The sequence below is a fragment of the Austrofundulus limnaeus genome, unplaced genomic scaffold, assembly GCF_001266775.1.
Source record: "Austrofundulus limnaeus strain Quisiro unplaced genomic scaffold, Austrofundulus_limnaeus-1.0 Scaffold0, whole genome shotgun sequence".
NCBI lineage: Eukaryota > Metazoa > Chordata > Actinopteri > Cyprinodontiformes > Rivulidae > Austrofundulus > Austrofundulus limnaeus.
The window spans coordinates 8,962,868-8,988,843 of record NW_013952402.1 but is presented as its reverse complement, the minus strand read 5'-3'; the positions used below and the strand labels follow the sequence as shown (position 1 = coordinate 8,988,843).

The following is a 25,976-nucleotide window of genomic DNA, read 5'->3' as shown; positions in this document are numbered from 1 at the left end:
TTTAGGCACTCCTGCAAAAGTCATACTTTTTCTGTTACAAACTGACTCCGGCCCCCCACCAGAGAAGGGAAAAGTCATGTGGCCCTTACAGGAAAAAGTTTGGGGACCCCTGGTCTATAGTTTTAACTTTAGTCTGGATTTCCTGCAAGTCATTCTGAAAAAAATTAATACTGTCAGTCCTGCATTAAAAAGCATCTCTGTATTTGTCACGCTTGTAATTTAAATTTGGAACCACATGATCGAAGTGTAGAGTGGACATACAGTGTATTTGTGACTTCTCTGAATACATTAAAACTTTTTGCGTAGAAAATGCTTTAATTTTACATGACAAACTTCTTTTCTGTACTCTAAATTAAAAATTCTATTTATTGTCTGAAGTTAGTGATGATTCGATTTTAAACGCAGGTACTCGTGCAGCAGCTGTCGGAAAAGCGAACAAATTTTACGCTAAATGAAGAGCAGGCTTTTACTCTCCAAYGTGAGCTGGGAAACAGACCTTGCAGCATCAAACTGAAAACCAACACATCGGTACCTCTGTTTTTTGAGTTCAKCTGTGTATCCACATGGTCCAGGGAGGTCAGGCTGTCCCCCTCAGGGTTTGGGACGGCTATGGAGGTCACTGTGGGGATGACCTCTTGTTCTTTATCCGGCTGCTCCGCCGTGTAAGTGTTCATGCCTGGGATCTTCCTGCAGGTCATGCAGAGTGGAGGTTTAAAGGGAAAAAAAAAAGAGGAAAAAAAGGCACATTAATGGAAATCTGCCATCAGGTCTGATTTGCAAATGCTTTCACCAGGCATAATGTGTCACACACTATTTTTAACAGTTAAAGATGGCAGAGGGTTGTTTGATAGTTGTGTGTGGGGGGGGACTGGGGTATTTTGCATTCCGCCAGGCGATGCGCTCTCACTTTCATATTGTTCACCTCGGTTTTCAATCAATTTTTCATCCCCTCAGACGCATTCCCAATTCTGCTTAAAACTAACTTCTTGCATTTCTAATTCCACGTTTCTCCCTCGCGACTTTGCGCCGCAGCTGCCGCTGTGGCATTTGGAGGAGCTTAAGAAGCCCGAACTTGATTTATTAATGTCGCAATTACGGTCCTGAAAGTCGAAGTTAAGTAACGTTTTACTTTATAATGAGCGGAGGAAATCAAACGTTCTCCCGTGATTGGCACGGGATTACCTGCAGCTGAAGCTACTATTTACTGTATGCCCCTCACTGTATAATGTATGTTGTCTCAGGACTTATCTCCTCAACCTTTCCTGCCATTCTGCTGCGCATGCCTCACCTTCAACGGCTGTGTTTAGCATTTCTGAAAGGTCAAGCCTCACGTTGACAGATAGATGAATATTGATAACTGCAGGACTCTGACACCCATTCGGCGCTCAGGGAGAATTGATTAGGCTGTCATTCCCTGTAATATTCTGCAGATTGAGACAGAGGGGAATTGTTTTATTCCTCCGGCTATTATTGTGTTGCGGGTGTCCACAACCCTGTGATATATGGAGACTGAATTGTGGGAAGTTTTACGGACTTCAGTGGTAAAAAAATAAAAAGTCCTTGTAGATCAGTGGTTCCCAAACTTTTTTTCTCATGACCCAAAAAATATCCATGGCAAAAACTTGTGACCCCAAATATTACACGAACTTTTTTAATAACCCTAAAAACACAGGCTTTTTGACAACCTAAACAGCTTGTACACAAATACAAATATTTATACTTTTTTGTGTGTTTTTGCAATAGTTATAGGGAAAATATTACATTACATTACCCTTTAATTGATTTCTGGGGATCATCCAAGGTGCTTCATGACCCATAATTGGGTCCCAAGCCCAACTTTGGGAACCAAAGTGCACTGGTTCCAAAACTTTTCAGCTTTTGACCCACAAAATAACAGTAGCAGAGACCTGTGCCCCCAACTACTTTTTGGATGATAAACATTTGTATCAAGTCAACTAAACATGGGCATAGCAACAATATTTTTATACTACATTTATCCATTTTAAATACACTAACCTCACTCCTTTGTAACAATTAAGACAAAAATGTAATTAATTCCGAAAATCTTTTCAGGACCCCAACTTGATGTTTCGGGACCCCACTTTGGGTTCCGACCCCAACTTTGGGAAACTGTTGTAGATAATGCAAGCAAAAGTGGTCCGATTATAATTTCTTTTACCGTTTTCACTTTACCTTTTAAATTTATATATTACAAAGATGACCAAGCCCATCAGTGCCACTGACACGAGCATGATGACCGCAGTGCTGCTGTAACCACTGTCACTGCTGTCCACAAGAGGAGCTTTACAGGAGGGGGAAAAAGGAGAAAATGAGCTCATATGGAAACCAAAATGAACAATGTGTTTTATATAAGTAGGAGCAACCAGTGGGTAACATAAAAACAAATAATGCAATAAGTCATTCTGCTTAATTAAAGATCAGGCAGTCSTTTGCTTCCAGCTGCAGACTCACCTGGAGACAATCGTGTGGCGAACACGTTCACCTGCACCCCCGGCCTGAGTGCAAACTGAACCAGGTCTTGGTTCAGAGCACTTAGCAGCACCTGGGAAAGCTGCRAGCAGGAGAGAGGGACACCGTCAGCTGCAGCCGTACACCAATATTCCACAGTCATCAATATTTCAGCCACATTCACTCCAGCCAACAGCCTGAATTATGAATCCGAATTTTTGTTTCCTTCTAAAGAGGGGGCAAATTTTTATATGACAACACGCAAAAACCAAACCTGCTGCTCTGAAATCCAACAGGCTTCAAAGACGATAAAAAAACTGCATTCAAGTAAAAGGGCAGCATGCTTGTAGTGCAGCAGTGACATTTAAAATAATGTTAAACTTTTTTTTTGCTACTTCTGCCACGCGGGGGGTTTATTCTCCAGTATTCAGTCCGTGTAAGTATTCTGAGGAGAATCACCCTGTTCAAAAGTTCAACGAGGCAGTGTTACAGAAAATCAAAGTATGTTCTAATATCACAAAATTGCTGTTTTAATTGTTTCTCCCTTAAGTGCTCAAAGTTCCTTAGCTTTTTCACACCTTGATGAAACAGTCATTTTAACAAGGGACCAAAATGCCTTCCCGATGCACATTTGAGTCCTTAGCCATGCCTCACTAATTCCATCTCACTCTTCTGAAAATCTTTCCACTGGTTAAAATTAGACTGCTCTACACAGCATGAATAATTACTTTTTGTTCTAGTGGCATATCAGGGTCAGTAAATCTATTACACATTTTAATAAGCCGCTCCACGCATACACACTCGCYGCGCATGCACGCGCCCGCGTTGCGTGTGTGGGCACTCGCTCACTTAATGCCTCCGCACTGAAAGCCATTCACTGGAGATGAGAACAGTGAACTGAAGATTTATTACCCTATTGTCTGTGAGGTTCTGCCAGGTAATCAGACAGGCTTTAGATAAATACATCGCTTTAATTCCCAATCCCAGCAGCCTGCCCCAGTTTGTCTCCCTTCTCGACGGTGCCAATTATATGATGCATCAATGTAATTAAATACCTATTAGCTTAGTTCAAGTCTGACTGAGAGCCAGCGAAATCATGTTTGCTTGTAGAGAAGAAATGAGCTTGTCTGTGCTGTGCTTTGGAAAAAAAAGGCTCTTTCTATTATTTTGTTTACCTCTTTGATGCCTTTAAATATCACAATACAAGATAGATTTCCAATAATCCTATTTTGCCAGGAGAAAATACTAACAACCATGTGGCACCCTGACTAGTAATGATCATGTTGTTGATTTTATTTAATTGTTCRTGCGAGGCTAAAACTTCTGAAGGGCATCACAGTGCCTTATGACTTGTGTTTATATCGTTTCAGATTCGGTCCTGTTGTGTAGGGCAATATTGCCCTCTAGCGTTGGGATGAAGTATTGCACTTTAAACAGCTGAAATAAAAAGACAAAAAAAAAACACTAAATCGTTTGAGATAAAAAAGAACTGATTGGCTCTTCTGTGACACAACTGCAAACAGGAAGAGAAGGGATATTCTTTAACTGTGAATGAAAAAAAAATCTAAATGAATTATTTAGCTTTGTGCTGSATAATTGATTGATTATGAAACCACACGCAGAGAGAAAGATTGAGAAGAAGCTTCTGCATACTGCGTTAGGGAAGCGTATTGGGCTGGTCCTAAAAATATGGAGCTGTGTGAGATGAGATAGATGTCCCCGCACGCTGAGAACAATGAGCCCATCGAAAACACATTCCTCTTCTTCTCTGTGTGATTACTTAATGGACCACACTGGAGTTTGTGCATGTTTTAGCCCAATTACAGAAAAAAAAAATACAATGTACAGTCCTCATTACTGCTGACCTTTTCCGAGGCACGCCATGATTCTTTTCTGCCCACCCTTGCTGCCAGCGGCATCTATTTTATTTCACCGTGGTGTAAAAACAACAGCGCAGACTTTAAACCTGGCTGCCCTGGACCATCGATCACAATGAGCATCACGCCTGCATCTATTTTTGTCAGCGTTAACCTTACAATTGTGTCGATGGCAGATTCTCCAAATCAAGGAGCACTAAAAAACATGTTTGCATGCAATAAATGCGCTGAAGAAAACAAGAGCCGACATTGTTCTTATTGTGATGTATCGCTGCACCAGAACACGTTCAAAGTCTTCCCAAAATTATGTTCAGGTCGAACTAAAGTAAATCCAAAAGTGAGACTCTAAAAAAAGGATGAGAAAAGAGTGTTTTTAAAGGGAAAACAAAAGAAAAGGTTTTGCTCATTAAAACTGGATTTGCTGGATTTGTACCTAAATAAACAACGCAGTGAAGGAGACGTCTGCATGTTTGTTTGTTTGTTTTGGATTAATGAGCTTTTATCCTTTGATTTAAGAACTGCGAACAGTTCAGGTAGAGACGTAATCATTTCTTTTTAAACCTTTTCTGGGGATGTGCTTCTAATCTGCGACACCATTAAAACTCCTGAAAGGTGAAGTGAGAACATTTCTCTCATCACAGGAAACTCACCTTACCTGGCATTATTACTCAGGCCTCTGCGCTCTGATATCATTTTTAAGTACTAAAATATCACTTAATGTACCTTAATTAATCAATTTCAAAACTGTTTAATTAAAAATTTAGACTAAAGTTGGTGTACCTTTGGTTGGTGCAATATTCATTTTAAGTCAAGAAAAGACAAGCACAAATAGACAGTAGTACATGTTATACAGTACGTACACAAACATATAAAACTATATAACACATACAGTGTGTAAATTACATTTCGTACAATTTCCTAACAACTGAAGGCAACAAAACCATCTTCTCTCTGATTGGATTTGTGATTTGTTGTCATCGTCCAGTCAGATGGAGCTTCATAGACCAGCCCTTAATGCAGCTACAGCTTCAGAACCTCACTCAAAGGGTGGAAAATTTAACTTTTTTATTTGTAAAAATCCTTGCAAAGACAACGTATTTGTGTTTTTAGCATCTTTGTGTCACCCCTTAATTTTAAGGAAATTCTGCACGCACACAACTTTGAAAAACTGCATTTCTCAAGAAATGTTAATGTGTTGAAGCTGAATGTTCAACTCTGGAATCTTATTATACGAACTGAAAATCTCAACTGATAAACAAGTAAGCAAGTAAGCAGACACAGTAAGTCACATAATTGCGTTTCAATATTCTCTAGAGATATTTCATGTTTTGTTTTCTGTTTTTTTTTGTTTTTTGTTTTTTGTTTGTTTTTTTTTTTGTTTTTTTGTGGAGGGGGGGTCAGAAATTACATATTTCAGGAACTTGGAAATGATATGATGAAACAGTACCTGATCCAGGTGGGTCCATTGTTCATTTATGGCTCTGCCTTTTGACCTCCTCTCTGGTACAACAAAAACTTCAGCTGTAGTCGGTAAACCAGGAAGCACCGTGACCAAGAGCTGATTCTCACTGATTCCTGTGACCTTTAATATTAACATAAAAAACCTCATTAGGAAAGTTTGTAATTGACACAGTTTGCAGGCAGCAGTTCAGCCCTAAAATTCGCCTGTTGAGAATGAACTTTCTGTSCTTTTTGTGCCGAATATATTGCTTGCCTAAACAGCAGTCAGAGTCAAAACATAATTGCTGGATCAAGTAGAACATGCAAGTTCAGTTTGACAGTTGCTGGTAAAGGCCAGGCCTTTTAGTGCATTTACGCCGTGACCGGAGGTCTAATGTCAGTTTCCTGCTGTAAACTGTGGTGAAATCTGACAAGACARAAGGTCAAAGTGAATGTTTCATACTGAGGGCTACTGTTGGATATATATAGAGCAGAGTCTTTTACATAACCTGGCTTAAATTGAAAATCAGACACACTTAACCACAGTTTGGCAACCATTCCTTGTGGTTTCTCCTCAATTTGCTAAAAACTTTCTTTAATGTCCAATTTTCCAGATGATCTGAAGCTTTTATCTGAAACTCATTAGACTGAGCATGTATAAACACAGCAGGGAGGGATTTATGTTGCTCAAGCAGACTGCAAACAACCTGAATAAAAGCGCGTGGGTTAGATTTATTTCTGATAACACTGTGTTATGGTCTGTTTTTATTAGCATCAGTTACCGACCTGGACCATGCAGCTTTTTACAACTCTGCTGATGTCTTCTCTCCACTCAGACACCCCGGGGTTCAGCTCGTCCAGATTAGATGAAAAGGCCAAAGAATGCGAGCGGAAATAATCTAGGAAATTTAAAAATAATAATAAATTAACAAAAGTAAGCATTTTCTATGACGATGAAATGTGGAAGCTGAGTGCTAAAAGAGTTTGCTGAAATTTTGTGAAGAAGCTGAACTTGAATTGTCAACATTTCAAGCAGAACAGAAGGAAAACTAGCAAAACCATAGCCAAAACATTAAAATGACCACAACAGTGGAAAACAAATTCCATTAGCGCTACAAACATTAAAATATAAATGACCAAATAATATCTAAAAGTTGCAAAACGGTAACTAAAAGGATAGCTAACTAATAAAGTGTTAGCTAAAAGTTAAAATGAGCTAAAAATGAGCAAAACCATACCATTTTAAAAACATTTTAAATTTTAATTCATTTAATGAAACCAAAAAAGTTAAAGGTAAATATATATAAAAAACAATATATAAAAATTACAAACACCAAAAGTCATAGTATCGTCTTGAATAAGCTGAAAGATTTGATACAGGAACCATTAAAACGGCTGAAAGTGTTAGATTTTCAAAATCTACACAAGAAACAATAAACATGAAAGCTATGGTTTAAATGCATTCAGATATTATTAATCTTCTGTGGAGTCTGCAGACAGAAAAATTAACTTTTTTTTCCTGAACGTCTCTTCTGTTTCTGTGACCTTCTAACTTCATTTTGAAAATCTGCAGTTGATCCCTGTGCGTACAACATAACTAATACCTAAAGTCCTCATTTTATTAGCTATGACCAGACAAGAGATTAAGGAGTTGCCATGAAAAAAAACTTTTAATTTAACACTATTGATTGAAAGAAAATCAACTGCTGCTCACTGGAGACCTGCAATACTTGGTTTTTATACAAACTGCCATTATAAGAAACATTTTATTTCTATTTTTCCAAAAACAAAACATACAACATTTCAACTATTTTCTGTAAAAATAAAACCATTTTAAAACTAAAATTCACCAAAATAACTGGYTTTAATCCCTGTTACCAGCAAGTAATTAAGGACAAGATCTAATTGAATTATTTCTTATTTTGGAGTGACTAAATGTCATTTTCTATTAGAAATGCAGCTTTCATTTTATTACTTAATCTTGGAAATTAAATTAGTGAAAAGTACGAAACGTTTTCACATCACCTGTTGAGGTCAGGGGTTGTTCACTGAAGATATGTTCAAATAAATGTATGAATAATCAAATAAATCAATTTTTAAAAATGCTGTATCCTAATCCTTTAAAGTTTCTTTTTTTCTACATGTTAATTTATTTAGTTTTTGTAGAGATTTTTGAGCCTGTGGCCTTCATTAAAAAAAAGGGCTTTTATCCGATGAATATATTAGACTGTACATATCACAGTTTTGTTCAAATTGCTCATAGATTTGATTTTTAATTAGCTTTAATAATTTTCATGTGGTGGCAAGAGCTGCATCTATGCAGAATGTTAAATGGAAAAATATAAAATATATATATTTTTACGGTCCTAAATGATGTCTGCTTCTCTGACCACCACAAGATGGCAACAGTAAATCACAGACAACAAAATTCCCTCTGCGCCGCTGAACACTGATCAGTGAGTAACTTTTACTCACTGTTGTTGAAGCAACTCACTCAGACTTCAGTTTATTGTAGCTAMACTACTTATGATTTATTATTGCCTGCCAACCAAAGGCAAAACGACGTTGCTCTTGTCCGCATCTGCAGTTGTCTGTTAGCAAACTACCTCATAAACCTCTGAACTGAGATTAATCACTACATGTACAGCTACAAATGATAACATTTGAATTTTATAAATATTGAAATCGAATTTGGTGTGATGGTAGCTGGGAGTTTTCCCTACTCATAATAAGCATTTGAAAAAGAAAACATGCAATTTTTTTTCAAAAACCCAATTTTTTAAGCCATTTTCTCACTCAGATTTTATTTAGTAATACAAACGATAATATAAAAAATATATATATACCATAGACTGCTACAGTACTTTGGTCCTGATGGACAGTAGTACCAGCTGAAGCCTGAACAGTAACAGTGTGGCTTCCCTCCTTGGAGAAAGTGAAAGAAGTGGCTCCATCGAGGGTCACGACAGGCTAAAAGGCAGAGACGTGACATCAATATTTTACCCTCGTCGATCTCAGAAAATTGACAGAACGGCATTGAATGTTTAASGTGAGCTTGCCTCCGTTTTGTTCTCAAACCACCAGAAATAAGTGACGGTTCCCACGTTACTCGGGTGCAAGGCTGTAGTGAAATTCACTGCTTTGTTCTTGACAACCACCGAAGGAGCCGAGAGCTGCACTTGCTCAAGTTGACCTTTAGAGAGAAAACACACAAAGTTCAGAGTCTCACCTTTTATTAAAATGTTGCTAAAAATGAAGGCCTCCCTGGTGCCTAAAGTCTCAACAGATGCAATCTGTTTAATGATATTTTGGCACAAACACAACCACCAGGAACACACTGAGGTCGCTGATGGATATGTACTGTATTTGCTGCAGAAGAGGTTGGACAAGAGTCTGCAGACAATATTTTATTGTATTTTATTCATGTTTTTAATGTTAAAATATTGTTGCCATTGGAATCTATTTTAAAAGAGCTGAATTGGAAATGGCTTATTGAGCTTCTACGTATATTGCCATAATGAAACAAATATAGGTGTAAGAAATGCATACACAACAGGACACATGATGAGTTTCAGTTTTCAATAAACTTGCACCCTAAAGAGACTATTTTTCTTCTTATGATTAAACACTGACAAGTTACCTACATACCAAAATTTTGTCTGGCCCAGTTCTGGGCCACACAATGAACTAACCCTCGACCCAGATACTACAAAGAAGGATGCTCCTTTAGTGTCCCAGATGTGATTTTTTTAGAGGTAGTCCATGTATGGGCTAGCACCACATAAACAAAACCCCAACCGGGCCAGTTGTGGCATGCCATGTTAAAAACAGTGCCATCATTGCCAGATCTGGCCCACATCCAGCTGATAAACTACTTGCCATGCCATCAGTCAGCCAGCAGCGCCAGCTTGACACCAGCTCTGTCCCAGTGTTGCTAGATGGGACATGGTAAATTGTTGCACTGTGCCTTTAATGTTATYGTATTTTATTAATTTATATTTTCAGATCTTCCAAGGTGCCATTTATGGAACTCTCTGTGCATTGTTGCCCAAATCAAATTCTGGAAGTGGTCATTCAACTAGATCTGTTACAAAAGGACAATTGATATTACCAACTTTTAAAAACTGTTACGGCCAGAGGTCTTTCTTCTATGTTTATACTAAARCATGGAATGACATTCCTCAAAACATAAAGTCCATTTCAAAACTACAGTCCTTTAAGAAGAATCTTGTCTGCCATCTGCTGGAGACATTTTGTTGTGCTCATATTTAGACGTCCTATTTTGCAAATGCTGCCTTTTTGAAATTTGGTATGCTTGTTTGTCTTTGTGTCTATGGTGTATAATGATGTGACTGTGATGCTGTAATTCTGAGTGTTTTATGTGCTGCAGAACAGGAACCTGCTGTAAAACAGCAATTATGCTGAGTCAGGCTTGATTTTTAATAATCTTTTCCTGTTAAATAAATAAATCAAATCAAATCAAATCAACCCAAACTTTCCTATAAGCTGAGAAGATGAGGTGTGTATTGAGTAAAGGTAAAGGTACTTTACTTGTCATCCAATACATGTTCCCATACAATAACAAAATTTGTGCTCTACATTTAACCCATCACACGTGAGAAACACCCAACTGGAGCAGCAGGCAGCCATGTGAGGTGCCCGGGGAGCAGTTGGGGGTTGGGTGTCTTGCTCAAGGACACCACGACATGTGGGCATGGCAGGAGTCAAACCTGTGACTTTTGGATCCCTAGCTGGCTGCTCTACTACTGCACCACAGCCGCTTTGGTGAAAATGTGTAAACAAAACGAGGGGCAAACAAACAAATTGTTGTTTTTATCTGGCAACCCTGTCCAGCCATCCATTATCTATACCTGCTTCTTCTTTTCAGGGTCACGGGGGTCACTGGTGCCCATATCCAGCAGTCACTGTGCGAGGGGCGGGGTACACCCTGGACAGGTCACAAGTCCATCAGAGGGCCACATAAAGACAAATGACCACTCACTCTCACCTAGGGGCAATTTAGAGTCATCAATTAACCTAACGGTCATGTTTTTGGTGTGTGGGAGGAAGCTGGATTATCCGGAGGAAACCCACGCATGCACAGAGAGAACATGCAAACTCTACCCAGAAAGGTCCCGGGGATTTGATCCGGCGACCTTCTTGCTGAGAGGCATCAGCTCTACCAACTGAGCCCCGGTGCTGCCCTTATTTGGCTACATGATGAATTTTAGCAAAAAAAAAAAAAAAAGAAGAAGAAGAAGAAGAAGAAGATCAGTGGCTGTACATCTACAACCATTCAACTTTAGGAGTCACCACTAGCCAAAACAAATATGCTTAGAATTTAATTAAACATCTAGCTAAAATTTGGTGTGGTAGTAGCTGAGAGTCATCCCAACACATTTTGAGACCTTGTAATACTGTATGAGATTGCACATAATAATCTGTTTAAAACTAATGTGAGCCATATGCATTTGTTTAGGGAATGCATAGCCTTTTATCCGTTTATTTTTACTATGATAAAGGGTGTAAATTAGTTTGTAATGTAGTCATGTTATTATATTTACTAAATAAATTAATATTATAATGAGAAAAGGAATATGCACAAGCATGCCCTCTCTGACACTGAATCCATCCTTGAAGTATTTGCATGTTTTAGCACCGACCACGTGGCTTTTCGCYGAAACTCACAGGAAACATGAAGGTAGAGAACGACCCTGTCCAGGCCGAGATTGTTGCTCGCTGTGGCCGAAACTTGGTAGATCCCAACTTTGCCGTAAATGTGCTTGACCCCGTCTTCGATAGAGCTTATGTTAACGTAAGATATGGCCGTTCCGTCTCCGAAGTCCACCGTTATGCTTGTCATGGAGCCAAGACCCTTCGAAAAGAGGGGGGGAAATAGTACATAGTCACACAGGAATGTCAGCTGTTTGTCAATGTCCTTGCTTACTTAAAACGGAGTGCACTTTTCATAAAAGCAACAAGAACGAGGTCATCTAATAAATCATGTCAGTGCATATTTATGGTCCAGTCACTTTGCATGGTTTGTGACAGCATCTTGGTATAAGCTACAGTATATTAAATAAAACCATGCAGCGTGACTCTATAGATATACAGTAGGAGCTGATGTTTGATGCAAAGTGTGAAGGTAGAGTCCAGTGATTTGCTTCTTTGAAGGACATTTTGTTTATTTTAAACCATGACCTATATTGAATTTTGGACAAAAAGGACACATCAGAGCTGTGGTTTTATTGTAGGAAGGTTTCCAGATATGTAGTTCATATTTTGAAAAAGTCCTAAATTAGGTCCAAACATGACCCTAAACTTCACCAGTATTTTCTGCAGAAATTTTGACTAAAACTGATACTTWTAGAAGAAAATATTTTTTTTCATATTGCAGCAAGATTTACATTATTTTAGCTTTGTGCCCAGGTAATCAATGGGTTTTGATATATTCCTCTACTCACTGTTAATTAAAATCTCTCCATCATACTGCTTCTGCCTGCTGCAGTTTTTTTTTAAGAATTTCTCACCCTTTTGTTCATCAAGCACAAACAATTAGGACATTTTTTTTCTCTTGGCAAACTGGCATAGTCAGGGGATTGTAAACCTTTAGAAAAAATCACACATTATGAATTATTTAAATGCTCTATCCCTTTAAATTTTGTATTATGAAAGGACAATTGCTATGAATAAATGTCTAAAAGAAAAATGCTTGAGAAAAAAATGCTTTTCAGTAGCAAATTTGTCTTTGAGTTTAGAGAATTTTGACGATTTTCTTAAAATGTTTCGATTTTAAAATTCGACACCAGTTTTTCTAAGTCAGCAAACACTCCTGTAATCATTATTTTATTCAGATACAGTGGGGTGTGAAAGTTTGGGCAACCTTGGTGATTTTCCTGATTTAGCTTTATGAATCATTGATTGTTTGGATTTAAAAAAATCAGTTAAATATTTCATATAGGGGACAAACACAGTGATTTGTATTTGAGAAGTGAAATGAAGTTTATATGATTTACAGAAAGTGTGCAATAATTGGTTAAACAAAATTAGACAGGTGCATAAATTTGGGCACCATTTTCATTTTATTGATTTCAAAACCTTTAGAACTAATTATTGGAACTCAAATTTGGTTTGATAAGTAAGTTCAGTGACCCTTGACCTCCATACACAGGTGACTCCAATTATGAGAAAGGGTATTTAAGGTGGGCAACTGTAGGTTTTTCTCCTCTTTGCATCTTCTTTGAAGAGTGGCAGCATGGGAGTCTCAAAACAATTTTCAAATGAGCTGAAAACAAAGATTTTTCACCGTCATGGTTTAGGGGGAGGAAACAGAAAGCTATCTCAGAGATTTCAGCTTTCAGTCTCCACTGTGAGAAACATTGGGAGAAAATGGAGGACCACAGGCACAGTTCAAGTCAAGGCTCAAAGTGGCAGACCAGGACAAATTTCCAATAATCAGAAGCGAACGGGATGTTGAGAACAGTCAGAGTCAACCCACAGACCAGCACCAAAGACCTACAACATCATCTTGCTGCTGATGGAGTCACTGTGCATCGTTCAGCTATTCAGCACACTTTACACAAGGAGATGCTGTATGGGAGAGTGATGCAGAGGAAGCCTTTTCTCCGCCCACATCACAAACAGAGCTGCTTGAGGTATGCTAAAGCACATTTGGACAAGCCAGCTTCATTTTGGAATAAGGTGCTGTGGACTAATGAAACTAAAATAGTTATTTGTGCAGAACAAGGGCCGTTATGCATGGAGGAAGAAGAACACAGCACTCCCAGAAAAACACCTGCTACCTACAGTAGCATTTGGTGGTGGTTCCATCATGCTGTGAGGCTGTGTGGCCAGTACAGGGACTGGGAATCTTGTTAAAGTTGAGAGATGCATGGATTCCAACCAATATCAGCAGATTCTGGAGACCAATGTCCAGGAATCGGTGACAAAGCTGAAGCTGCTGAAGCCGGGGCTGCATCTTCCAACAAGACAACAACCCTAAACACTGCTCAAACTCTACTAAGGCATTCATGCAGAGGAACAAGTACAACGTTCTGGAATGGCCATCTCAGTCCCCAGACCTGAATATTATTGAAAATCTGTGGTATCACTTAAAGAGAGCTGTCCATTCTCAGAAACCATCAAACCTGAATGAACTAGAGATGTTTTGTAAAGAAGAATGGTCTAAAATACCTTCAGCCACAATCCAGACTCTCATTAGAATCTATAGAAAGTATTTAGAGGCTGTTATTTCTGTGAAAGGAGGATCTACTAAATATTGAGTTAAGTTTTTTAGTTTTTTATTTATTTACTTTTTTGTGTGTGCCCAAACTTATGCACCTGTCTAATTTTGTTTAAGCAATTATTGCACATTTTCTGTAAATCATATAAACTTCATTTCACTTCTCAAATATCACTGTGTTTGTCCCCTATATGATATATTTTACTGTTTTTTTATCCAAACAGTTAATGATTAATAAAGGTAAATCAGGGAAATTAACAAGGCTGCCCAAACTTTCACACCCCACTGTATTTAACTCAGTTCACTCAGTGAAAGTCCTATTTTATTACCAATAAACTGTTTATTTTTCTGATGCTCAAAGACAGGATATTTAACTGACTAAATTAACAATCTGACAAACAGAAACCTTAATCCATAATCTGACTGGCTTTGATTAAATATTCACACACTGTTGCTGTGTTGTATTTAGTTTTTCAAGCATGATTCAGAAAAAAGTGCTGACTACATTCTAGTATAATCTGACATTTGCACCAGCATAGATGGATCAGCAGRAATATTTTGTCACAAAGCAAAAATAGTATGTTTCAGTCAGTTTTACAGATACTGAGCTAAAATGTAGTGGGGTAGTAGTTGAGACTGATCTCTAATACATACTTTAASAGCTGACAAATTGCTTTGTTGAAACTGAAACATTCACCTCTTCCAGAAAAACCAAGAAGGTGACATTCCTCCCCAGCGTGGCTACAAGTGTTCCCTCGCTGGTGAAGAGCTGGAGGCCTCTGGGAGCCTGACTGGGACACTTTTGGTGCCTCGGGCTGTACTTCAGCACACTTCCCTCAGTGCAGTTGTTCGTCAAAGCCTTGCGGTATCTGGAGTTGAATTAACAGAAGACACAGATAAATGCTGCATGTGACATAAGCTCAAACTGGGAAAAGCATGACATTGAAGGGGAAAAAAGCAGACAGTGATTTTTTTACATTTGCCCTATTTTTTGCATTATGCTGAGTGCTTGACATCAACTTCATTTCATTTGTTAATCTACAGATCTTCAACAGCACATTTGGGATGGAGGCAGTTTAGGACCAGTAATGAAAAACAGATGTTCGTTCAAACTGGTAATGCCTATGGGTGTACAGTATGTAATCATGGTTTAATGCAAAGGTAGTTTAAAGGAAAGAAAAAGGCTGTGACTTAAATGAGCAAAGACGAATAAAAGGCATTTAGTTTGTCAAAAAAATGGGCTGCTATATTGTTAATATGTTTAAAAACAATGTTCCTATGCAAAGGAATTTGACATTTTTTCCTTTATGTTGCTTGATAATAGGGTTTGCCGATAAAACAATAACGATATACAGTATATCCTGATGGACACATGATCAGTATCAATAGTAAATACAACCGATCAAATGTTAACAATTTCACTGAACTCTGAGCCAGAATTTGACATTCTGGGGGATATAGGCAAAAGAAAGGCTTTGAAATGAGTGCAACAGCTCCAGAAGAAATTGTGGATAAAAGAGGAAAGGTCATGTCACCACTTTAAAAATATTAATCATCCTTTTATCTCCTGGTCCTTATTTCAAATAGCTAAAGAAAAAACTAACAAATAATTATTGATATCAGCTAATCTGAAATGCTTAAATCATGATACATTAATCAGCCTTCTTGATATTACTGAAAAACACAAGAAATTCTAGTGAATAAAAACCAAGGATGGATTTGAATTCTGCAGATAACTGCACCATTCAACTTTTAATAGCTGATATGAGTGAGTAATGGGCTATCTGGGGACACATTTTTAATCACTAAACAGTTTTTAATCACTTAAACTTTACTTTTTTGTGGGGGGATGTTAAATTCTTTTAAAAAAGGTATTCTCAGTCCTTCAGCACAGTGAATCGAATCAAAAGCAGCTGGACGTTGTTTTTGATTATTTACGATGTTTTATTTCTCATTCATGGAGAGTTTCTATTTCCCTGTGATTCAGCTTAATAGAAGGTTCTCCGAAGGCAACAACTTCTCTGGGCTCAAAGACGTTTTCAAGCAGTGAAAACATAAATTGAGGTCAGACAGACTGATGTTCCAGATCTTTTTGTTTAAAAAAAAATCCTGCTGCATACTCTGGACCAAAGGCAAAATACAGAACCAAAGRGCAGAAGTAATTGCAGCATTACAAAGTGACAAAAGCTTTGCTTTTCTTAAAGTTTGCAGCATGAAATATTTGGTTTGACTGTCAGCAAAGAAATGCTAATACAGTGTTAGGTCGATGTAAGACTTAATGTAAGATGTAAGTCGATGTAAAAAAAGAAAAAATATGCAGTTACCATTTGGTGTTGAATAACGCAAACTCAAAAATCTTTGGTCAAAGACACGTTTGATCATTATTTTCAGACATCTCTCTAAGGAATAACGCTGGCAAGAAGTTAGTGTTTGAAAATATGGATCCTAGGTTTGCATAATAAAAAGTATGAAAGCACGAAAACTACATTTTCACTTTTTTAATAAACTTTTTTTTTCTCAGCTTTTCAGGAAAAGTTATGCTTCAACCACTTTGGCTTTCTGTGTGGTGACAGTAAAAAAAAAAAATCAAGCGTACCCCGTTGTGTTGAGAAAGGTGTCTCCTGTTATGCAGTCTCGAGCTGTTGCTGATGGAGCGAACCAAAAAGCCGGGGTGCAGCTCCCATCAATCTGCCTCTCAAAGCCATAGTCACTGTTTCAGTCGAGACAGGGAGAGGAAAAAAATTAAAGGCACACTGTGACTTTAATAAGATTAGTTATTGTTTCTGGTACAACTTCAAACAGAAATATTCAGTTAAGATTGAATCAATAAGTGCGGGAGAAGAAATATTCTCACACAACAGTAACGGTTTTGGTGTTTGATGTTTTATGGATCAAACAACTGAAGCGGAGAAATCATTGTTTGTGTTTACTAAAATTGTAATCGTCCTGTTTGTGTCTTACAGATCTGTCTTGTTTCTTTTATCCAGATCAAGGAAGCATGTGCAGGAAGCAGCAAAGTGCTGTTGCAGCGGGATTTATTAATGCACCAGAGACAAAAGAGAAAACTGTACAGTATTGAAGAAATTTAAAGTTGTTAGAGGTTAGCACTGATGTTAAAAGCACAACACTATATTTTTAGGTTTTCCTTTTTATAAYGTTACCAATGTTTAATCTATTATGTTTTGATTGATATAGATTAGTTACATGTCCAAATTATAAACAACACGTAATTAAAACGTTATAATAACAGTAGATGAGACTTTTGTATGAATGCCTGTGATTCAGCCGTAGGTCAGTAGGGGGCGAAGGCAGGCATTGAAGAATTGTATAAATTGAGGTACTTCCTGGCTTTTCGGCAGAGTGGTTTCCTTGTCAGCTCCGGTGGCAATAAAACCTCACTTGGTTCCAGAATTCTGGTTTTGAATGGTTTTTATTCCTTCTACAAATCATTTTATTTAACAGTGGTGGTTTTCATATTGACTTCAGTCTATTGAACACGTATTTTCTTACAGTATAGTCAGTCTTTACCATTACATGTCATGGGAGTAAATGTAATCATGTTAGAGGTGATTGAGACACTGGCCAGCTTCGCTAGATGTGCTTACAAGTCATTATTTAAAAACTTTAATCTTTATTTAATGGGCAAATTATTAAAAAGCAAACATTCTTAGAAAATAAGTTCCAAAAAAAATGTGTTTTGGCTGTGTTTTTAAGAATGTGAAGTCCATAAATATACARGAGAAAGCTGTGAATTTTATCACATAATCCTTAAAATTCTCTTCTCCTTGTGCCTTCGCCTTGCTTCACACGCGCGCGCCTCTGGAGACTGATAAAGCGTTGAGCATTTGATTTAATGAAGTGAAAAGAGTATAGCTGCCGAGACGAGAACTCACCACTCGAAGTCTGCTTCTGTGCACGGGCAGGAGTCTGACATCTGAGAAATATACTGATCTCGGGCCTTCACACATTGAGCGTTTGCTCTCAGTTTTTGGAAGATTCTCTTCATTCCCATAATGCACACTTCCCCCTGTGATAAATAATGCATCATAAACACATCAGTCTTATTTTTTTCTTTGCCTTCTTTTTTTTTTAGTTTTGCCATCTTGCTTTTATCGTGTATCCAAATCAAAGTGACTCTTTCAGATCAATCGATGGCTGAGTCTGGACTCTTGCATATTCTAGCAGTCTTGCCAGTACAACAACCACAGTGCTTTGTCAGTGGCAGAGAATAGTCTGGCTTTACTAATTACTATTCTTGTATTATGCAGGAGACAATTTGGTTCCAGCAAAATGGCGAAAAAAAGAAAAAAAACAAACATCTTTAACACTTTTCTCGGAATTTCATCAATACATTTTTGAAGAAAAATGGAAGATGTTCAGAGATCCCTGTGAGAACTTCCAGAAACACTAAAACAAGAATTTGAACCCTTTTTAGTAAGATGTAGTGTGGGTTTGTAGCATTAAATAATTTTTAAAAAGTGCCATAAGTGATTTAGGTAATCATTTCCTTTCACGTTGTATCAAGGACGCTTCATTTTGTGCATTGCATTGGCAAGAGAAGATAAAACATAAAAGGAGACTTAAAAAAAACAAAGGTCGTAGTTTTTTTTACATTTTCTGTGTCTATATACTGCTCAGAATTATGATCTTGAACACATGTTTATTCATTACAGTCCAGATAATTAGAATGCAAAAGAGTTGATTTGAAAGATGTGGCAGTGTCTCATTTGTCTCTATGTGTCCCTGTGATGGACCAGGTAACCATCCTGGAGGTACCCTGCCTCTCACATAAGACTGCTGGAGCAGGCGCCAGCTCCCCATGACCCAAAAAATTTGAAATTGGTTGCAGAAAATGGATGAATTGATGAATTTAAATCATAAGACCAGGTTTTATCATGACTGCAACAAAAACAGTGGTGCCCATGCAAAACAATACTAAGGAAGAGYTTCTTTTGGTGAAACCATTTATAAACCATACAAATTGGTCCTTGTTTGTAGGCTTGGAGACAACAAATGGAAATTACAGTTCTAAGGAAGAACAAAGGTATTGATTGTGTTTTTTCTAGACTTAAATGGACTGCGCTTCATTTACTTTACATTAACTTGTTTATCTCCTTTGTTTACTGCAGAGTTCTGAGAATTGTGTTGGTAGAAGGACCTAAATACAGGCAAAAAAGCAAGTTCCAAAAAAACGTTACTTTAAAGATGAAAATGTGAACAGAGCAAGTCATCATGGATCACATATTGATCAGATGCTGCTGCTGATTGATCCATGATTTGATGTAAATGTAATATTTTCTATAGGTAAAATTAATCTCTGTGATAAAATAACTGTCTGTTTTTGTCACTTTTATGGTGGACTGAATCAACTCTTACCTACAGAAGGGAAACTTCACCAAAGTGAAACATAAATCTGTGGATCTGTGTTTGATTACTCTGGCTGGCTTTCTCAAGGACCAGGATGTGACACAAAAATCAGAATTTTAGAACTGAAATTGAATTATAGAACTGAAAGTGAAAGTAGTCAAACTGAATTTTTAATAAACCAAAACACAGTTTCAAAGCAAATTAATTCAAATTCAAAACTTTAAATTCAGTTTCAACTTAGTGAAATTCATTTTCAAACCAATGCATTCAATTTCAAATTATGCACATTCAGATTCAATCTGAGCAATTTAAATTCAATTCTTGCTGGCACAGGATTTATCCCGTAGTAACGCCCAGTTTTCTGCTTTAATTACCATAAGTTCTTTTAGTTAAACATGGGCATGTTTGGTATCTACAGAATCCTCAGAATCTCAGCTAGAAGGTGGTAAAAACCATTCTATGCCCCCTCAAGCCAGTTAAAATTACAAGCAGTTGAAGTTAAAACCATGAAAGCGAAACTAAAATAGGTTTTAAAATTTGGCAAGTCAGATATGTCAAAATGTTTGTGTCAAATATGAGGCACAATGTGTTATTTTGGTTTTTGACATATATATATTTTAATTATCACTACTTTTATAGGGTTCTGTATGTTGTATTCATGGTTAAATGTAGCAAAATAAACTATTTCAAAGATGGCAGATCTGTAATACTTGGTTTATTTACAYAATGACTTTAATTGCTGGATGTTCGGCCCCTGAGCTGTTGACCTGCAGTAACTGTGGCCCCCAGAGCAACTTAGTTGAATAGCCCTGTTCTAGTGTGTTTAAATTTGGAAGCAATTCTCTCCAACAGGTGGAACAGCACATCATAAACATTTAATAACTCTGCTTTTCACTTGTTTAGAAAGTTCTGGTACAGCCGAAATTCAGTGTAACTGTTGTCTTTGTGCACACGTCTCCCTTTTATTTTGTTTGCCTTCTCCATTGGTAACATTTTAAAACAGTAATGGATCAACAATATCTCTCTACATACCTTTCATCAAAAACAAGGATTAAAAGGATCTTACTTGTCTTGTAGACATTTCTGAATCCCACATCTTGACAGTCTACATGCCCAGAAAACATTTTAATATAAATAAAAGAAATCAGAATTTTCTGTCCAAGCTACTGCATGAATTCTGCTCCCAGCAACACCTCCTGCCTGCAGCAAGTACCACAGTTATGTCATGTCTCTTTTTCAGCATTATATAATGATGAATCTTGGGGCAAAAACCAGGTGAAAATTATTTGTAAGTTATTTCATTTCCCCTCCCTTAATACTGTATTTAAGAGACTTTATTGCAAATTAAGATGATGATGATGATGATAATAATAATAATAATAATAATAATAATAATAATAATAATAATATGTTTCTCCATCAAATTTAGTCTAAATTCATATTGCTAAAATGTGCTGATGTGATAATTTTGTCAATATTTATAATCCTTCTCCACAAACAGTCAAGCAGACTGTCCTCATTAAATTATAGTTTGTTTTTTAAAGGGGGTATCATGCAAAATCAGCCTTTTTTTAGTTTTAAGTCATGTTATAGTGCCATTCCCACAAAAAAAAACATACCCAGAGTGTTGCTTTGACTCATTCATGCATGTTTGAGAAATCCTTGAATCTCCTGTGGTAGGTGTGGTGCTGCCTAAATGCTTACTGGTACAAAGCACCGCCTATTTACACAAAGCTCCTCCCTGGAGCAAGTGTGAGTTTCTGAAACAGCAGTAGTTTGTTAAAGGGACAGAGGCCAATTTCAAGGCATTTAGATGGCTGATGCAAAATCAAATTTATTTTTGATACAGCATTTTCATAGCAACTGAAGGTAACATAGTTATTTAATTGTGGTCTAAAATGGAACCTTGTGCCTGTAAGGAAAACTTTCCATTTCCAACTTAGTTGGTTTAACAGGTCAGAGGTCAGGATAACATTTAAATGTTAGAAAGACTTTTCATACCTCATTGTGCAACTGCCATGTGAAATAGTCTTCGGATGTGCACCGTTGTTCGAAAATGGGCCGAAAGTCAATCTTGACAAGTTGCCACTCAGATCGATGACTAAAATGACCAAATATTCTGCTCAATCAAATCAGGGGGAGAAAAAAATGGTCAAAAATATGCTGTATGTACAGTAGGGTAGATTTTTGTTGAAGCACTCATTTGGAAACACATCAGCTTCTGATGATTTCTGCGTATCTTACGTCATGATGAGGATGTCCTCTCCAGGCTCCCCCAGCACCCCATCAACGTAGAGCGGAAAGGAGGTGAAGCTATATTTGTCCCAGTTTCTGCCCTCATCAAAACTCAGCCTGGGGGGGGGAGAGAGACCCACCACAAACGGAGCTACATTCAGTAAGAAAAAAAAATCCTTTGCAGGAAAGTAAGCTCTCTTTCTCCTTGGTTTGAAAATTGAGCACAGTCTCTGAAAAGATGTGGAAAACGTCCGTGGAGAGAGTCTTACCAAATGTGTCTAATTGGCAGAGGTGTGTGTCGGATGGCCACCAGAGACCCTCCTTGATTCAGGAAAAACACACTGTACTCTTCCTGAAAAATCTGCACAGACAGCCAGATTTATTTTAGCACACCGGAGAACATTATTCAAGCATGTATAAAGTACACACCGGTGCCAACATAAGGGCCGTGCACGCTATCACCTACAATAAACAAGCATCATCTACAACTGTTAGTTTCACAACAGTCTCAGCTGTGTGAAAAATAAAAATAAAAAACGTCAAACAAGTATCGCCTCAGTGTTTATTTCTGGAGTCTTAAGCCACTGGCAAAAATCTGTATGCTCTCTTTGTTTTATTTGTTTTAAAGCTCAGGAATGCACAAGGCTATAGCGAGCTGTCAATGCTCACTTCTCTATTTCTTTGCAAATTTGACTGCAGCACCAGTGGCTGAAAAGGGAGGGGAAACAAAAAAAGAAGCTGGCACTGAATGTCTAAAATGAGCTATGTTTGCATGTTCTCTTTTCTAACAAATCCTGATATGTTTTGCATTATTAAAAAAAATTCTTGTGTTTTACTGGGTACAAGTTCAAGGGAAGGATGGCATTTATCACAATTTTTTCTCTTTTTTTAAWTGGAATAAAAGTGTTTGAAAGAAAAGAAGCACAAACTTAATCACACATCAAATGAAAACCTTTAAAAAGTGCACAGGGATGCAGAAAGCATGTTGTACCTCTCTCCATGTGTTCCCAGCATCAGACGTGATGAAGATACTGACATTTGCACTGGTTAGCTCAGGTCCAACCACACCTAAATACAACAAAAAGATAAATAAATATAAAAACAAGGCAAAGATTATCTCAAGTGTATCACCATAACAATGATTGCAAACGGTGTTATTATTCTTCCCACTGGAGAAGCATGGAGCAGATGTGCAGGGAGGACAGATAACATCTCACTTTGTAAATTGTTGTCAGCTGTGAAGGACAGTGCTGGAAACAGAGCTAAGCAAAACAAAAAAATCAAAACTGACTCGAGAGAGCCGAGGGATATGATGAAAGACCTGCATTAGGGGTAAGGAATAAATAAACAAAAATAATAATAATAATAATGTGATTGTGCAAAATGAAATCTCACCTGATGCTATTATAATTCCCGGAGCCGTGTCTTTGCTGACAATGTTTCCTGAGGCGTAAGGGTTCTCCGAGACATGAAGGTGTAGGTGCAGCGAGCAGTACGGCTGTCGTACAAAGACGAGATTCATTCGAGGGAGTCAGAATGAGAAGAAGAAAAGTTGGAAAACAGACCAGAGTCAGGTATGGATCATGGATGACTTCCAAAACTGCTGGAGAAGCTTGGACGAGGAAAATGGGAAATAATTTGTGATATTCTAAATAGGTTTAATGCAGAAACATAACTGATGAGTTATGGATTACAAAGGTTGTCAGCACAGATTTACACTTAGCTGCATAAAACTTTAAACTTAAAGACATTTATAGAAATATCCCTGTTAGAAAAAAAAAACTTTGCATAGATGTCCCAATGAGAATTTGTATATGTACAACAATAGCAAAATGACCTATTGCTTGTTAAGAAACCCAACAACTGAAAACTGATCCCAAGTATCCTGTAGACTCGGCCTGGTTAAGAAAAAGTGTACCTCCTCCCTGATGGGAAGAGGCAAAACTCTGAGTGGATGATTAATGTCTGCCAACATGGCCTTTGCTTTATTTTTTATTTTTTTTTATTTTGTACTCCATCAAGAGCAGGATGGAATATTACAAATAGWTATTTAATCTAATACAGTCTGTAATGCCTCGGAAAGGCTCAATCAAAAGCACAATGTGATTTAAGCTCTTATTTTGAAAATATACGTATATTTAAATATACATTTAGTACATATAGTTAAAACAGGTAAAGATTTAGAGCAGAGCTGTTGCCTTCATAGTGTATGTTACAAAAGCAGGGGCTGCATCATTTGCTTACATAAAATAAGTCCTGGGTGGCAAACTAGTAAAATAAAATAAACTATGTTTCGATAAAATATTGTTAGTAGCATTGGAAAATGTAAAATTAGGCAAATTAATCTCTCTTACTTACAAAATACATTCAAATGTGAGTTTTAAGGACATATGGTTAGTCATACTGCAGATTTAAGAATGTATTTGAGGTGGTAAATATTATTAATGTGTGTGTTACTTTAAATGTCGAAAATGAATTATAGTAATACTTAAAAAACACTTTTTGCATTGAGATTTTTTTTCCACTGGTATAAAGGTCTGCCACTTTAACTCAATGAAATTTTACACAGTACAGACCAAAACCATTAAACTTGGACAAAATATTACCTTTTTTAATACACGTTAACTTATTTACCTGTGTTTATTATATCCCATCATCTATAACAAAAAAAAAAAAACATTTTCCTGCTTCCAATTGCATGGATGTGAAGCAGTTTGGTTTTAGCAGAGATGACATTTTTGCAAAACAACTTGATATTTTTTGCATTTACAGTTTTTCAGTCGCAGCTATGTTGAACATATTTTAGTGGTTTTTTGACATTATTTATGTTAATAATAAGCTTTCAGAAGCAATATCAGAGTCTGCTCCACTTCAGAGCACCGTGTTGCCATGAAACACCTTTATTCACTGTCTTTAGCGGTGCTACAGTATGCAGTGTTTCAGCAGAGGATTTTTTTGAGAGCAGGTAATGGAAATCCAAATAACTATATCTATCTCTTGTCAGTGGCCCACTTACTTGTTCACAATAGACCTTGTTTCCCTGGAGATCGGTTGTTGGAGCCTGAAGAAGACGCCAGTCTCTGCCCTTGTTGTATGTGATATAAGTTCTCACTTGGTTTTCAACAACTTTATTTGACAGGAACACTCCTTTAATCCCGGCAACCTGTGCGTATGAGAGGTGGGGAGCGGCAAAAAGAAAAATTWAAAAAACAAAAACAAGAAAGGAAGGAGTGAAAGCATAACAAAAAATGTACATATTCTATTTTGAGTAAACTGAAGGTTTAGCTTTGAGAGGACATATTTGAGAGTGATGGCTTTTCTGGCACTATTTTGGACATCTGTAGGACTGTGTGGAATCAAAACAACATCTGGCACAGCCCTGAGACATGACTTCTTTTTTAGCATTAATATCCAGAAATGCATTTTTGCATACAACAAACACTTGTTTACATTTCTCTTCATTTTCTTTTACCATTTGGTGCCAGAAAAGACAGTTTCATAACCGCGAATGTGAGCAGAGGTCATCTCTGCCACTGCTGGTGGCTACCTCAGGTGTGTGACTGTAACAACATGATACTTTCACTGCGGGCTGAAGATGAGGGTGATGCACAGTGATGCGTACGTGTGCGGTCTCCGTAACCTCACAGTGGATCTGTCAACACTGATTTATGTTCAGGGCACAAGTTAACGCTGCTATTAAGCCTGCACTGAACATATGAGGTGCATGAAAAGCACACTAAAAGAAGCCCGGGTTGATGTAAGGTTTATGCAACAATAAAGTCAAATGAAAACCAAAAATAAATAAATAAATAAATTGTGAAATTAGTTCTGATGAGACTCAAGTATGAATGTCATGAGTCAGCATCTGTTCCATTAATGGAGGACATTTAAGAAAGTTGAACAGAGCAAAGAGAAGCAGAACAGAAGCTAAATCTTGTTTGGACGTCCTTTTTTGTGATCGGTTTCATTTTTTTGGTGATGTCATATACAGTGTCCAATTATAATAAAGGACAGTAACTATGTTTACAGTGGTGGGCACAGTTCCCCTAAAGCACTAAAGCACAAATAGGGGAACTAATTTTCTGATTAGTGCTTTAAGGCTTTTGCTAATTTTAAAATGTACTAGTGGATTAGCACCTGCTAAATTTATAGGCTAAATTTAGAAGCACTAAACTGAGGTATTTAAATGTTATTGATCAACGTTAATGTTAACAGTTGACAGTGAAAGCTGTCACATTTTGTTCATATGTGTGTCACTTAACATAGATTTTTTTGTTATAAGAACTTATTCTAGAAAAAAGAGGCAGGTTTCATTTTATTTGTGATTTTGATTTTGATATATATAT

The 25,976-nt window shown here is 37.3% G+C and overlaps 1 protein-coding gene across 1 annotated transcript in view; it reads right to left on the bottom strand.

Moving 5' to 3' along the window:
• LOC106513379 (VPS10 domain-containing receptor SorCS1) overlaps window positions 1-25,976 on the bottom strand; it is a gene marked incomplete in the record, with an annotated part of 60,021 nt that overhangs the window by 6,537 nt on the left and 27,508 nt on the right. Inside the window, 17 exon segments of the mRNA XM_014002179.1 lie at window positions 533-687; window positions 2,194-2,302; window positions 2,473-2,572; window positions 5,794-5,928; window positions 6,573-6,685; window positions 8,633-8,756; window positions 8,846-8,979; window positions 11,475-11,661; window positions 14,726-14,897; window positions 16,625-16,738; window positions 17,922-18,055; window positions 21,397-21,514; window positions 21,640-21,747; window positions 21,900-21,991; window positions 22,622-22,698; window positions 23,026-23,128; window positions 24,647-24,793. Coding sequence (XP_013857633.1) covers window positions 533-687; window positions 2,194-2,302; window positions 2,473-2,572; window positions 5,794-5,928; window positions 6,573-6,685; window positions 8,633-8,756; window positions 8,846-8,979; window positions 11,475-11,661; window positions 14,726-14,897; window positions 16,625-16,738; window positions 17,922-18,055; window positions 21,397-21,514; window positions 21,640-21,747; window positions 21,900-21,991; window positions 22,622-22,698; window positions 23,026-23,128; window positions 24,647-24,793 — 2,122 coding nt within the window.